Source organism: Echiichthys vipera, assembly GCF_963691815.1.
Source record: "Echiichthys vipera genome assembly, chromosome: 15".
Taxonomy (NCBI): domain Eukaryota; kingdom Metazoa; phylum Chordata; class Actinopteri; order Perciformes; family Trachinidae; genus Echiichthys; species Echiichthys vipera.
The window spans coordinates 12,709,928-12,726,588 of NC_139840.1; the positions used below are offsets into that span (position 1 = coordinate 12,709,928).

Sequence of the window (16,661 nt, forward strand, 5' to 3'; positions counted from 1 at the left end):
CGGCATAGTTTTGCTGTTCTAATGGACAAGACAATAGTCTTGATGTGTTTTTAGGACAAATGTGTTTTAATTAATAGTGTAGACATCACTGTCATACACTAATTCATGAGGAAAACATCCCCTAAATACAACACAATATTGACTTTATAAACAATATATCTTCCTACACAGGTTAATTCAAATTAATCTCTTTTATCACTACATGCGAAAAGTTCAAAGGTAAACCCAACTTTTTTTTTTTTTGAAAAGCACAAATTCATCACAAACATACTCCAATAATGTATAAGGACAGGGATATCAATGCAGCTTTCAAATGCCATCAGCTGAAATCCAAAGACACATTATAATGGCTTTTCTTTGCATGTCAACACATGCTGGAGGCACTAAATTAAGGTTTAGATGAGTAAATGTAAAATATCCAAACGATGTCAGAGACAACTCACAAAGAATGTCATACAGTCTCAGATCTTGCCCTTTGTTACTGATATCCTCTGTATTTGAAGATAATACACAAGTTGTATTTGATTTTCCAATATCTCTGACACTATACTAGATAGACGGAGCTGCAAATAAACAAGCATTATTTGAGAGGAAATATATGCATGAACTTCAAATGATGAATAAATGAAAATAAATAGGAAAGCCTTAACATAACATTTATATTTTCAAAATCTAAATGGAACGAGTGTTGAAGAAGAGCCAAGAGGCATTAAGGCTGAAACTGCAAACCAAGGAGTAAATCGACTTAATGCCATCACATTTCCACCCTATTCATGCCTAAGAAAAGGGTTAGGGAAAGAGATTAGGTTATATATCTGCTGTCAGGGACTGAAGAGACCAAGAAGAGAACTTCACCTAAACAGAATGATGATCAAACAGACATGCTTTAACAGACATGCTTCATAATCTCATCCGTTATTGTCCCCCTCTCTGCCTTGACTACAGGTTCAGTAGAAAATCTTAGACAGGGGCAGATTAAATGTGTGATGAAATGTCTGAGAAATATGTGAGAATGCGCAATATAAGGATGGTTGATTTTCTACCCACATGACGAACATAATCACTATTAGTAACACATATCCACATAAATATGATAATTCAAATTTTAAACACATTTATTGGGTTCATATTGGAAATCATCACCATCTGATGGCATAGTTTTATGGATAATTACCGCCAAAGAGATAATGCAGCATATGAAAGGAAAGCTTTGAGGCTTCTCCACTCACTGGGAGAAGAGTGCGTAGGTTTAGTTGTGCATCTGAGCTGTACCCAAAAGGCAAATATGTGGAAAGTTTGGTGACAAGCATTCAGGCGTGTGGTTAACAAGATTGCATCTGGTGAGCAGGAAGTGTAGGATATAACTAAACTACGTATTTAAAAGGGTAAATTATTTTCACATTAAGTTCAATTCCATCAGTAATCCTTCTAAATATAGATAGAACTATTTCATTTTCAGTAGAAAATAATTAATCAAATACCCCATAGTGCAAATCCCATTAATTTAGTGCATGACACATTTTTTGATTTCCTACCACAGAACAAACGGAAAAAGAATCCAGTAAACATTAAAATCTGTTGTCTTATTTTGGTAATCTCTCTGCTTACTGACAAGTAAATAATCAATACAAATAGTTCTGAAGTGTCTGAAAATAGACAGACGATTTAAACTGTAACTAACAGCCATGCATTTTCCCGCTGCAGTGCAGTGTTGAGGAAATGACACCAGCTTTGATGGGTTGTATAGCTTTTGAGATGAGCCTCTTTATGCCGCTTGCAGTTCCATTATGGCTTTGTTCGAAAGCTTGTTTACCTGCTGATAACATACACTGGTGGATTCAGGAGCACCGATCCAAAATCTGCTGCCAAAGTCACTCAAGTCTCATTGTACTGCAGGAGGGGAAGAATGAAATGTTTATGCGGAGGGGAATGCAAATGCTAAATGTGAAATCAAACTATGGGACCAATAAGGGATCAGAATAACTTTGCCAGGTTTTATTTTTAGCCCAGTTGCAATGCTAGCTTTGTCGTACACTCTTCAGTTTAGCCTCTGTGCATCTGTGTGCTTAGGTTTTACTCTGTGGAGAAATGCTGTTCCAATTCTACAAAAAACGTTAAAACTAGATTATTATTTTTTTCAAATAGGTCAAAGAACATAATCTGATTCAATCATGCTGCATATTATTTAATTAAACTGGAAAAACCTGCCTGGTTGAGGAAAATACCTGATTATGGTGCTGTTTGTCTCTGATAATATTCAATATCAAATAACCAGCAGATCAAAAACGGCTCATCAAATCTCATCGTTGTACATCACTTGAATATTTTTGGATTTCACTGTTGGAAAAGCTATGGTCTCAGGTCAAAGGAATAGCCCCTTGGTTTGCATATTAAAGAGGATTTGCTAGACCTCTGTTAGCCATGCATCCCCATGCAGGCAGGTCTCCAGGGGGCCAGCAGGGCCCCACAGACGGGCAACTAGGGGGCCAGGTGACCCTGTCTCTGAGGTTAGCAGGAAACACTAAAGAGGGATGGGCAGGGAGCTGAGGAGCCACTGAGTGCGAGTGTGCAAGGCTGGTGATGGCAGCTGTCAATGGTTTGGAAGGAGAAGCAGACAGATTGTGCGTTCTGTTGGTGCAGCCAGTTCGCCACCTGGCAGGCTTTTCCTTGTTAGAACTTCTTGCTGTTTCTGTTCTCATCAGAGAAATGTTTTTCCTCTTATCCTCTGTGCTCAAGGGAAGTTAAATTTGTCAAAATGTTTAAAGACGTTTAGTGAAATGAAATTGTTTAAACTGTGCTCTGTGCATTTTACAGAACTGCTGCTGCTCTTGTTTTTTTTTTTAATCAAATACAGTAAAGAAAAAGACATATATTTATGAATGTAAACCTTGCTGTGAACATAGGCTGCATAATTAAAATTAAAAATATATTATATACAGTACTACATACAGAATTTGAAAATGTAAAGGGTGTGCATTGTGAGTGTTGACCCCTGTGCTACATTGTTCAAATGTGTTTGTAAGAAAGGGGGTATGTTTTAAGGGGAAGGATTTACTATAAAAAAAAATAATACGTAACTTTCAAATCCCATCATAGCGTAAATACTGCTCCATCTTGTTCACTTGTTAAAAAGAAATGCAAACGTAAACCATGAACAGCTTAAAAGTACATTTAAAAATCAAATTTGGCAGTCAGTCCTTGTTCCAACAGGATTAAAAAAAAAGTCTTTCATTTGATATAAATATATGCAAAGAGAGTGGTGTGGTGATCTGTGTGCCAGAGGTGGCGCTTTACTCTGGATATTCTGGCTTGGGCCTGTAAGGGACATAAATTAACATGAATTAACACATGCATGCAATAAGAAAATAATTAATTCAAGTTATCAGTCACCTCTTCCATTCCAGGAATCTGATTGACAAGATAAAGTAATGTGCAAACTGCTTTTCAAAGCTAACAGCCTGGAGCACCCCTCCTATTAGTTAGTCATTCCCTCAGTATCACACCCGGAATCTGTCATTTCACAATTTTCTCCTATAATGCATATGTGCCGCTCTCACCACTCCACTACAGCAACTGCCATCTAACAAGTTGACACAGAGAATGATACAATTCACATCCAGTATTCAGTTCCATATACAGCAAGCATCTGAGGCAGACGGGTCAAGAATATGGTACATTCTGTTCTCTCTGAAAATCGCTTTTCCAGGACTCTAGATAAGCTGGATGAAGCTCCCATGATAGCCTTCAAACACCCAAGTTGAGTTTTTTAGAATTTAAAACACTCACCAGGTATAAAAATAGTCGGTATAAACGAAATGAAATGATACAATATCTCAAACCTGTTGTCCTGAATTTTACTGGGATTTATGATAATCATGCAGGTTTTAATTTTACCTTCATAAAACCAGCAAGTCTCTTCAGATGCACCTGAAAGACTTGGCCAAATTACATAGTGACATAAAACACAAAATAAATGTACATTCATATATACGTAGCAATGACAGTAAGATTGGACCTCAAAGGCATGAATGAGAAAGTTTGACTGTTGAACAGTTGAACAGTTGAAGCATGTCTGATATGGAGGTAGTGTTTGCCAGTAAAATGTATCTTGTAAACTATTACAAACCCAGACTGGGTAATACAAAATGCAATTTTGCCAAGTTTTCCCTGGAGTGATTTTGAATCAACATAATGACAAGTAATCAATGCCAGGAGAGGATCTTTAAAAAAAATGTTTTTTTTTTAAAACAACAATTTAGAAATTTAGTAAACAGCCATTACAGGCCACATGAAGTTTAGTCAGTACTAAACTATTTTAATAAATAGGTCGGTTTCATCTTTAAACATGTCGTCTGCTATGTTAGCTAGAATAGCAAGAAGAACCCGGTGATAAATAGGTAAATTATAAAAGCATTTCAATTATCTGCTGTGTTAGCCAGTTTAGCCTGGTGCTAAAGTGTATCCTACCTGGTTGTTTTATTCATAATACCTGCAATTGTATTATTAATATCTTAAAAGTTGGTTATGTTCAAATGCATGTTTCTCCTTTCTGTTAGGCTTCATTTAACCGGTTTGGTATGGTTTGGTTACAGCAGTTCCTGAGTTGACTCTGTTTAGCTCTTTAGTTAGCAAGCTAGTATGTTAAACCAGCTACGAAGTAAGTTAGCTATAGTTTGCACGCCTCTGTAAGCTAGTTAGCAAAATGTCTGTAAGTAAGCACAGCCTTAAAGTCAAATAAGCTTTATTGGTATTACATTTTCTGTTTTGCCAGAGCTACATTTGTATCCTTAATTGTGCTTCGTAATATCTGGGTCTGTGCTGGAATAACAAATTGAATATTGGGTCAAACTGTTCACAATACAAGTGACAAATTTGATTTGTTTGCTATGTTCCATCATTAGTATTATGTTGCTAATGAAGTGGTTTGAATAAAGTATTAGTTTGCCAAATTTGCCAACATATTTATGAAGTATGACCAAAGGGGCTACAAATTGGGAAACCAAAAAGCACACTTGTCCAATTTGGGTAAAGAGAAAAAAAAAGCTCCAGAGGAGGATAGTGTGCACAAAAGTTGTTCTGTTGCCCGTGAGTGTGGTGTCAGCCTGTCCCAGTCCCGTCGGCCCTCACCGTGCACTGTGCAGGCCTGACGGGAAACTGACTGCAGCTCAGGACATGGCCTCGTTTGTTCACGGTCCCCCCTCTCTGAAAAGAGTTATGCTGTCTGTTTTGAATGGACAGCGTTTTTCTTTGTGTGCTCGATCAAAACAGAGGGCAAAGTTAGTCAGCAAGTTGCATAGCTTCTGCATTCTGATTCTTCAAGCCTCTTTTGTATGAAGTTTAGCACAATGTTTTACACTGTGTTTGACCTGAATGGCATGCTGGAGGTAGGACATTTTTTCTCACTACAAAATAGAAAGGGGTAGAATGTAATTTTGCTATCAGACATTAGTCATTCATGTTTTTGCTGTAGAACGAAACTAGTGAAATGATCATACGGGGGTAGAAACTCAGCTATAATACACAAAATGACAGAGTGCAGTGTTGCTGAAATATTTATATGCTTTTATCTGATCTATTTCCTAACCACAAGGTATTTGCCTACGAATCCCTGGCACTTTTGATATTACCTGAAGGCAAATGGTATATAGATTTATACAAGTTATTTACAACAACAGCCAAGCCATTCCTCTGGAAACTAGGCTGCAGATCAAAGGATTGTTTTGATCTCTACTTAGCATATTTGTTTAACCTAGCCAGTGATTCTGAAAAGTGCACAAGCTTTTCGGTGATATGCAGAGCACCCTTTATCCGTCTTTTTCTTCTGTTAGCTCTGGATTTAAGTACTTTCTGTATTTAGGAGACAACTGGATTTGCCAGCTTTTGAAATTTAGTTGCCCACTGCTAGCAGTCTTGGCACTCAGAAATAGATAACTAGGTATGTTCCACTGCTAATCCTGATCGGCCTTGTAATAGTGTTTGCGGACTGTACAGCACTCAATTAGGGCATAATGTGCTATTTTTATTTCCTTTAAGTTGGATTAAATGTGAAAACATGTTTGTTTTTTTCAGTTTCTACTGTTTACTGTGCGGCTACTTTCGCAAAGTATTGTTTTATACTGTTTCAATCAGTACCACTCTCTCCACACAGGATTGCAAAATGTCAGGAGGAAAAAACAATGTCCAAACGCTCTCTAAAAAAGATGCCAGGGCAATCAGTAAATTTTCTGGAATGCTTAAGAGAATGCATATGCACACAATGCCCTAATTCTCTCTTACTTTGGGTTTGGGAAAGATGAGCCCAGGTTTATTGAGAGCCAAAAAAGGGGGCAGATGGCTCACAAGAGGGATAAACCTGGGAAGTCATGCTGTAAATGTGTTTTACAGAAAACAATGAAAGGAGCGGACAAAGCGATTGTGGCAAAGTCCTTTGGAAAATGGAAAAGCAGCTCTCTAAGGTCCAGGACCATGGAGAAGCCGGATGAGCCGTCCGAGGAGAGTAAGGAGGAGAGTCTTTCCAACTGCACCTGTGAAGCCCCCCTACTCGGCAAGAAACCAGTTGGTAAAAGTACCTTATTTTCTTATTTCAAGTCCATTCATACCGCTGTGTCTCTCAGCTTATTTTTCTTGTGGCAATTTTAATTATTACTGCGGTGACTTGTTTTTTTTTCTTTTTCTATTTGACTCTCTGGCCTGCCATATCCGGTGAACAAACAAACCACATTGTTGGGCAAGAGAATTCCTTTTGAGGCAAAGTGTGTCTCCGATGATACAGTGTTGCCAGAAAAAGACAAAGCAAAAAATAGCAAACACAAAAACAGTCACAGGTGCATGGGAAAAAGAGAGAACCGAGTGAATGGTCACTGCGGTCCCCAGGAGGTCTTTCAGTGTTAGCCAGTGCGGTGGGTGGACTTCTGACAAGGACGTTGGTTTGCAGCCAGGTGGAGTGTGTAACTGAGAATGCCTCTGTTTATTCTTTTCACATGCTAATGTGGTTCCTATGTGACTTTAATGCGGCAAAACTTTTTCTTGGAGTTAACATTTTTGTTGTTTCAATAGCTGCTCTTGTATCACAGTAGTGGGCTGATTCAAAGGCTCCATGCTCTTTCATATAGAGTTGGGAGTGTGCCAGGGATAGAGATATATTAACTCTGCCATTATACACTGGTGGAATATTTTACTGTACAAACAAAGGTACACATTTTGGTTTTAAGAACATGAACAAGTCATTATTAGAAGTTTTTCAAAATGATGGTTATGAGACGTTTTATTTTTTAAAATTTTACATTTAAACATACATTAGCATCACTATGGAGTCCTGGAAGAGGCAATTCAGTGTGTATGATGAGATAGGTATGAAACAAAGCAATATGCTCTAACAGAATTAGCTTTACGCTACTGTTTATGATCAGTTTTCTCCATATAGCGGTAGGCTCTTATCTTATTTGCAGCCCATTATGTTCCATATAGTGTAAAGTGGGGATTACAGTATTTTGAAGATTCGTATTCTTCCAAAAAAACTGAAATCAGGCTTCTGACACAGCAGTAAAGACCACACGAGGGCCCAAGTCCTGAGCAAATGCACCCCTATGTGGTCAAAGTAAGAACAGAGGGGTATTTAGATGAAACGGGCCATGCAGTTCTTATAGTGCAACTGTCTCTCTTTCCTACAATGCTATCTAACTGGTTACTAAAGGCTTTCCGTATTCCAGTAAACATTCTCGAAAATATAGTTTTCATTAGTTCATGAGCCAACCTGATATCTAATCTAGGAGCACAAAAGAGCAATATGTAGGGCTGTATGTTAACTTTTTACCCATGTGCTCCAAATGAAAAAGTAACAGAGAGTTTATTAAAAATGTACTACATACATATTTATATGTGTGTTGTTATTATGATGTGAAAACCAGTGGAGGATGGATGTGGAAAACCGTAGTATCACTTGGCAAAATATTGACGAAGCATTTTTTTTTTTACTCCAGTGAACAAGACAGCAGGGGTCACGGTGGCTTCCCTAACGCTGTTGTCAGCCGCCCTGCCATTATTACCCATCATGCTAACATTAGCTGCCTCACTTAATGCGAAGTGTGAAGCCTCATTAGTTGAACAATGTGAATCCCCCTCAGCAAATTCTTCTTTCTCCTTGTTTTTCCAAGCCCAGAATAAAAATGAATGGTAGGTATAACATTAACTTGTAGCTTATCACACCGATACCTTTTTCAGTGTTTTTCACCTTCCTTTGACATTGGCTGTACCATCACAAAAACTCTACTGTGATTGGTTCATTGTGGCTTGTGGAAACTGAATTTGCACCGAATTTTTGATTACTGTCATTACAACATTTAAAAAAAAACAACATGTTGTGGTTTTTCACATTACACTCAGACATTAGCAAACAAATAAGCTCACTTATGAAGTGCAAATAAAGTCCTGATGTAATCCTTCACATTTTTGTGAGTGATAGAAATGTGTGCCATAAAAAAGAACAATCACTAAATAACAGTGGGTAAACAGGACTTATAATGAAGGGATTTGAACTGCAATTTTCTCATCCTCTCAAAGTCGGGGTGAAGCCACTAACCAGTTGTAGGGGTGGGTATCCCCACTCAGGTCGATCTGGTTCTTTATCATTACTAAAGAAATGTTTCTTTTAAAATTCTAATTTCTAAAAAAAGAAAGCAATTGATATTGGATTATAACTGATTTATATTTTGAATCAAATATAACAATATATATTGTTTCTAGAGCAGCAACAGTAAAGTCACTATAAACACTAATACCACTAATATCTCAGTCAAAACAAATCTAAAATGTCTGTAAAATAAATGATACTGAGTGAAGTTTAGAAAGAATAAAGAACGCAGACATCAGTCAGTATCAGTCCTTCCTCCTGTCCTCTGTCCTCCTCCCTCTGCTGGTGAGATCATGAATTTATTATAGAACTGGATAGCCAATTTATTCTAGTGGCCACTGTGGCGGTACTGCAACAAATAATCTCCCTAGTCACTGTAAAAGAGATGTCTGTGAAACTTTGACAGATCACAGTGAAAACAAGGTAGATTATGAGTCTTTCTATTATGAATGTTTAATCCATATAGTTTTTATATTTGTAAAGTAACAAAAATTGTCATTCAAAAACCTGTGACGTCATCCAAACGTCAAAGTCTATGAGCCAAGCGAGAACTCACATACAGGGTCAGCGGGAGAAACACTACTGCGCATATTCAGTAGGCAGCAGGCGAGCAGTTTTCATTTGACTGAATAGGCACCATCTTGGGGTCCAGTATTCAGTTTTTATAAAACATCCATTGGTGTGATTCACTGTCTGCATGTACTGCTGGTAGAAAGTTTACATGAATTTGCCAAATTTTAAGATTTGTGTCAGACTAAGATAAGCATATTAGCTACATACAGGCATCTTTCGTTTTAGCTTGGTTGTGACAATTTGCTGTTAGCTTAACACGCTCGCTGTGGTTGTATAAAACAACTGTGGACAAAGCAGGTGGAAAAATCGCTTTTCTACTTTTTAAACTTTTTACAACACAACCATAAATTAAAGCAAAGCATGTTTTTTCTTTTGATATGACTCAGGCAGTGTGAAAAAACACTTAGGCCCTGTTTGTTAGAATGGGCAAGAATAACCTAATTGAAGGGTGTTCACATATATCTATTTTTAGAGGCAAATGCAAGGGAAATAAAAGTCGCACTGTAGAGTCCTGATTATTATGGCCTTATTATATGGGTCTTTCCATACCTTGTAGTGTAGAATCTGTAAATAGCTTAAAAGGCATTGCATCTGCCATCTGCACTTCTAGGAACTCTTCTGCATAACCATTAAAACAAGCTGTCTCAGAGGACATCATTCGTATTTCAGCCCCAACCCTGAATTACTGTGTGTTCATTATAATTATAAGGGAGGAGTGTTGCCAGGCTAGCCCACAGAATGCCAGGTGCACACTTCCATAATCTACCATTTTAAACAACTCAGAGCATTAACAACAGTATCGACATGCTATTCAGTCATTAGTTCACTTTGGCTTTCATGCTCAAACTCACATCAGTCATCTGAGCATTTTGTTTGCTGCAACAGACATGCAGGAAGAAAGTGCAATACTTTGTAGTGTTCCATTTTCCTAAGCCTGCTTAGGTTATGTGACTGAGCCATGCCGCTGTGTGAAATTTTATCCCGATACTGGCACTGTATCCTTGTGAGGGAGTCTTGTAAAATAGGTTTACTTAGCGCCTTTGCTGGCATTTTCCGAAGATAGCAAATGCACAAACACTGTCCATGATCGGATTAACTGTTCAACAAAATGATGTAACTCTTTGTCTTTCTTGTGTGGCATAGGTTTCTCTGCTCAAGTTTAGTGGTCATCCAGAAGTGAATAGAAACCTTTTTAAATCCAGTCACATCATTATGATCCTTATATTATAAATGTAATAGATGACAGCCTTGGTTAGTCATCCTTTGTCACATAAAAGTGACATGTGACTACACAAAGTGAATCACTCATCCACTAAATTCACTAGATTTTCCAGATACTGTCTCAAACTGCACAAACACAATCCTTAATTAACACAAGTCCTTATTTGTAAGGCATTTCATTTTGAACTTAGCTGGATGTTCCTCTCCAGTGTTGCAGCACAGGATTTAAATTGCATGTGATAAGTGTGAAAGATTTTTTTAAGCATCCATATACAGTATAAAGTACGCAACGCCAAGTACACAGAGAACATGAATTTGCACCTGAGGACATATGGCTATACATCCAGAGTCACAAGGTGTGTCAAGACAAAATGTTAATTACACAATTTATCATCAATCAGTTGAAATATCTCCATGGATCTCGCTTATTTACATTTTAATTACTACTATTACTTATTCTTATTTTTTTTGGATGTGACCATAGCAAACCCAATTCCTCCCCTACACTAGAAAGGAGCAAAATGACTGTTTTCCACTGGAGGTTTAGATGCTTGTTTATCACTTTTAAATACCATCATCTTTGCTGAAATCCCCTCTCAAAAGAACCTTTCACTTGCTGGAATAAATTCAAATTAAAATTTAAATCCCTCTTTGCATTTCTTCAGCCTTTTTTAAAATAGCTGCCTCCTTTTAGAAAGCTGTTTATGTAGTGATCTGTTCATAATCCAGTTTGTTTCTCAACAGCGAAAAACACAGAAATCGTATTATCACTATCTTGGAGAGATGATGCGAGAAATCAGGAAGTATAAATGTCTGGATCTGTGGAAGTTTTCAAAGTTGTAAAGCTGAAGAATATGGCAAAAGCCTTTCATTAAAGTAGTCTGTAACACTGCGATTTGACTTGCAAATACACAGAAACATCAAGTACATTGTGCCGATAACTCCAAAACATTTCAACAACCTTTCGCAGAGCTAGTGTACAGATAGACAATATGTCCTTATTCAACAAATAAACAATATTTTGGCATGTTTCAGACAGTATTTCACATATACTGTAAATAGATGGTGCATCAGAAATGTTGATGTGTCTGACATACAGCTATTGAAGTGAGAATCGAAAGATTAACCTAACCGTAGCTGACAAGTCACGCAGATCTCTGTAAACAGCTCTTTTGAATCTTAGGAGGAGCTCACCTTACAATATACTCAGAAAAACAATACCTAATCAGAAATGTAACAAATATAAACAAAAAAAGGCAGACATTTACACGCAATTCCTTTTGATAACAATCCATTTCAGACGTAAACTGATGCAGAAGAGGCCATAGGGAAATTTAATTCGCTCAAGCTAGATTGGATTTATTGTTTGGAAACAAATAATAATTGTCTCTCCAGAAAGTTTACCAAGATCTAAACAAATGGAAATCAATGACCCACCCCCATTAATCACTCAAAGCCAGCTACTTGTGCTGAAGAAACTAACTTCATAATCAATTTCTTTGTTTTGCTCAAAAGACATTTGCATTTTAGTTCATGTCAGCGAGCTTCCTGTGTCTGGAGGCAATCAAAAATTGCAAGCCATCCACATTAATGGAGTTTTTTTCTATTTATTCAAGTGCATATCTCTGAATACTCAAGATGATTTTAGCTTATTATGCAAACTACCCTACAAATATTTTAAAGACAGGGGGGAAAAATCCTGTTGAGTGGCAGATTTAACTTCTCTCATGCTTCTCATGCTTCTAGTGTCACAATGTCATAGTAAAAAAAATGTTATGTTACATCATCCAACACATTTTTCCTTTAGTTTGAATCATTAACCAACCAAAATCTGCGCCTTAGGATCTTGCAGTTGAGCGCCCACAGGACTTCTGAGACCAGACATAAATGTGTCCCGTTAGTTGTGTCTAGACATACTATTATGGCCACCAAGGTCATTATCAAAGCATGCATTATACACACCTGTTACCATTGTTTAAATGCTCGTTTTTGGCTGAACATCCAAGCTCTTATCTGTTCATTTGTAGGCGTGTCTGCTTTATTGTCTGCCTGCCTGAGTAGAAAAGATGGGCAGGGACCCCTAGAGACGCCCAGATCTGGACCTAACCTCTCAATGACACAACACAATGAATCCACGGCCTATGAACTACAAAAGCCAGACATCGACCGACCAGTCATGCATTGATTTCTAAGATGTAAGCAATCAGACGCTCTCATATGAGGACACTAAATGTAAGGTACCAGCAGTGACCACTAATGATTGATGCTTTTAGTTACTGGATCATTTAAACATGCAGGGATATAGATAACTATGAACTGTAACCATGTTAATCAACATTTTTTCTGGATCCACATGGTTTGCAGGCAATTTGTCTTAATTGTGATTTTTACACAATAGTAGTTGAAGTTCTCAAATGAGGACAGTAAATGTCGAGAACCAGTAGTAACCTCTAATGACTGATGCTTTTCATTGGTAGCCTATTGATAAGGTAAATAATTTAGACCTGCAATTATACAGATAATTATGAAAAACAACCATTTAAATCAACGGTTCTTCTGGAAGCGTGTGGCTTTAGGAATTGCAAATAGACTGTTATTAACATGCACGCAACATACAGCCTTAATTATGATTTTTACACACAAAGTCCATGTTTGGTCACCTGTCACATCTAGTAAAGCTGTATTTTTGGCCACTTAGTAATTATATTCATTTTTGAGGTCTACCCTAGTTCCAAAAGGCACCAGTTAAAGGCAGAGTTAGAAGACATCCTATATCCGTCCATAAAACATTTGAAATGTTATTGAAGTCTCTTCAAAGGACACTGAATAAACATATTGTAAGGTTGCCCACAGTCACACACAAATCACCCCAAAGGGGATTGCTGGGAAGTAATCTAATCATTTCTTTTAACTGAGACACAGTGACATGCAGTGTAGATAATGATCCCCATGAAAAATGCACTATATTTTCAAAAGAATATTTCCTGTCTACTGACATTAACATAAAGATAGTTATACATCCTGGAGCCATATCAACAACATGTACTTATGTTTGGTTGCTTGTATTTGCATATGCAAATAATTCTTTAAATTTTAATTCAGTCCTTTTATGTGACTTTGTGTGATGAACAAGCGGCAGCAAGTGGTTGCACAATGCAGGTTCAGTACCACCAAGAAGAAGCTGCATGTGCCATTTTAGACCAAGCTTAAAGCATTATAGGTGAAATTAACCACAGTTTAATACAGATTCTTACACGTCTATCATATTCAATGGCACAGTGTGAATATGTATTGTTGTTTGGGTGTATGGGCTGCCATATGAAATTAGTCGCTTAGCTGTTTTGAAATTATGGGGCGGGGTGTTGAGTGAGGGGGTTTGTCGAAGTTTACTGCTGACATTGTGATCCTGCAGTGCATTAGAAGAATTCAGTTAAACATATTTGTGTAGGTTTTTATAGGAGGAAGGTATAGTGCTGGAAACAACAGGGTGCTGTGACCCTTCACTTTGCTTACATAATTTGCAGCAGAATGCAAAAAGCTTTTAGACACAGATGTGACCCATTGTAATACCTTTCTAAATGCAATCAAACACTTTCTACAAATATGAGCAGGACTTTTTAAATGTGAACCCTTGTTTGACATGTAATTTTGTCCAACCCACTCCTCTTTCATTTCTCCATCAGCTCTCTCCAGTTATGCCCACATTTTCAGTTGATGAAATAGCTTGTCAAAACATTAGTTTGTGTTCTATGCCGGCTCTGAATGAGGTCTGTTTTTTTTTTTGTTTGTTTTGTAGATTTAAACAGATGTTAGGACCAAAAGAAAAATGTTACATTTTGTAATGGGACTGCTCAATATGTTGATTCTCTTTGTGTTTTTCTTACAGCAATACTGATGTCTAGTTCAGGACATGAAATAATCATCCCTAGAACAAGCTTGTTGGGTCCTCACAGGGAGATTGTCTGCATCAACAAACAAAGAACATGTTATTTGATAAGATGCTTAGATATACGCTTCTCTACTTTCATATGTTTACACGATTATCAGGCACAAATGGGGAAAAGAGGGGAAAACCGAGCAGGTCGACTCCCTTTGTATGTGTCTTTCACAGTGTACCATGAATTGGCTCTTGAAGACAGTTAGAAATTAGACTTTCAAATGAGGCATTAAACAAGGTGATGATCAACTGCCAAACCTTAAGTAATGATATTCTCTATCCTCAAGTCCCCAGCCTTGCATAACCAAATGCACAAATCACAGAAAAAAGAACTGAAAATACATTATTATTACATATTGTGTTCACACGTCAATCCCCGGGGACTGGGGGGGACATCACCGACAGATAAGCATGTTTGGGTGGCCTCTACCATCAGCTGGGGAAGGGCTACGCTTGGATCTTGAGGGGGGCCCCCTCATGGGTATCACTTATTTTAAATCCTGAGCCACACCATCCGACCCCCCTCTTTTGCCCCCCTCGCCCAAGGCTCCACCCAGAAGTGTGGTTGCCTTTGTCATTGTAATCTGGCCCTGTTTGCTAAACGCTTCCACTGTTTACTCTCTGCTATGGGGGCTTGTATGAACAGGAGTCAGCAGGACGCAGGGTGACATCACTTTGGCTGGGGGGGTGTTTGAAAAGCTGCATTTGTGATTTCTCAGGGCCCCTTTCTTCTTTTATTCTTCCCTGTCTCTCTATCCAGGCCTGTCGAACGCATGAGCTAACTCAGGAGGCTAACATGGCCTACAGGGAGGAATTACACCTAATTACTTGAATAACTGCTAGGCAGCAGCCTTCCGTAGTCACCAAAAATCATTTCCAGGTCTCTGCCTTTTACTGATAGCCAGACTTCTTGTCACAGAAACCCCAGACAAAGCTTTTACATTCAAATGGTCCAGGAGAAATGAAACAGACTGACAGGTACAAACATTAAAAAGGGGGGAAATCAAATTAACAGACAAGGATTTCATATCATCTATTTTTGTTGCTGCCGTAGCGATAAAGTCGCAGACATTGAAACTGGTCTGTTGAGCCATTGTTATCATCCCTGGCCATCTGCTGCTGAGGAGTGACATTCCCTCTCATTTGCATGATGAGTGATGTATGAGGAGCTTGGGAGGGCATATGCCCTGGTCTTATGACAAAGCAAGAGAAAGTTTTTTTTAAACACAGAGAATAAGGATCGATTTATATTTGAATAAGGCTGGAGGAAGGAGCTGGGAAAAAAGAAAAAAAATCACCTGTGAGTGTATATATGTGTGAACATGTGTGTATTTAACTGCATGTATGTTGCATCTTTGCTAAGCACACAAATCTGTGGTGCCTGTGCGAGTGTACGCGCGCATGAGTAGAGGATAGTGCACGCATCTGCCTGCTTGTGTGCCTGTTTGTGTGTTTTGCGGATGTGGGAGTAGAGCAAGAGGGGGGTTGGTGGCTGTTGATGTGCAAATGTGCATCATGTTGAAGGGCTGTGAATGGGGAGGTGTGACGTAAAAAGAGACCCGAACGCAGGTGCTTATCTCGAGGCTGTCAAAGGCACAGTATGTCATATTCCTGGGGACTACCTTTCAAAGCCACAGCACCAGCTCAGCTATCAAGAGACTGGGAGAAAATCAAACTTTTTGGATCACAGCACTAGGTTGGTGTCAAAGTTCTTTTTATTCAATATACTGTCAGTTTGATCAGCATTTACCATCACTGATACTCTGTATATGTGAACGACAAGCCTTTTAGCTCAGGCTGTTAGATACTGTCATATGAAAACAGAAGACTGTTAGAAACTTACTTCGGTTTCCACTGAGATTTGCTCAGCTGCTAAACTTGTGTTCTGTGGATTTTACAAGATTATGTGAAATAATATTATGCTGGCAATTGATTTCAACTGTGTCAGGGAGTATTTAGAAAATATTGCATTGGCTATGAACATTGTTTGCTTGATACAAATCGGTGTTCTTAAAATCTTTGCTGGAAAGCGAGCGCAGCTTCTGTCCAGGTTTCAGACAGTTTGAGAGGAGATTAAATGGCTCAAACTGTTTTTTGAGAAGCATGACCTATTTTTGATCATCCAGATAGCATGAGATACTGTCTATCTAGATTAAATTCACAGCATTTGTGTGGAGTATAAGCTTGTCTTAGAAGAGCACATGTTCGTATTGTGTGCAGAGACAAAGCATTGTCAGGTTGCCTGTGGCTCTGACAGTGACAGCTGTACATACAAGACCACTGAGCCTAATGCACTTAAAC

At 38.2% G+C, this 16,661-nt stretch overlaps 1 protein-coding gene across 1 annotated transcript in view; it reads left to right on the top strand.

Annotated features, from left to right (window-relative positions):
* Window positions 1–5,330: 5,330 nt before the first annotated feature.
* st18 (ST18 C2H2C-type zinc finger transcription factor) overlaps window positions 5,331–16,661 on the top strand; it is a gene marked incomplete at both ends in the record, with an annotated part of 40,686 nt that continues 29,355 nt past the window's right edge. The window contains 2 exons of the mRNA XM_083928138.1: window positions 5,331–5,384; window positions 6,385–6,559. Of these exons, the coding sequence (XP_083784264.1) occupies window positions 5,331–5,384; window positions 6,385–6,559 (229 nt within the window). The remainder of the gene's footprint in view (window positions 5,385–6,384; window positions 6,560–16,661) is intronic.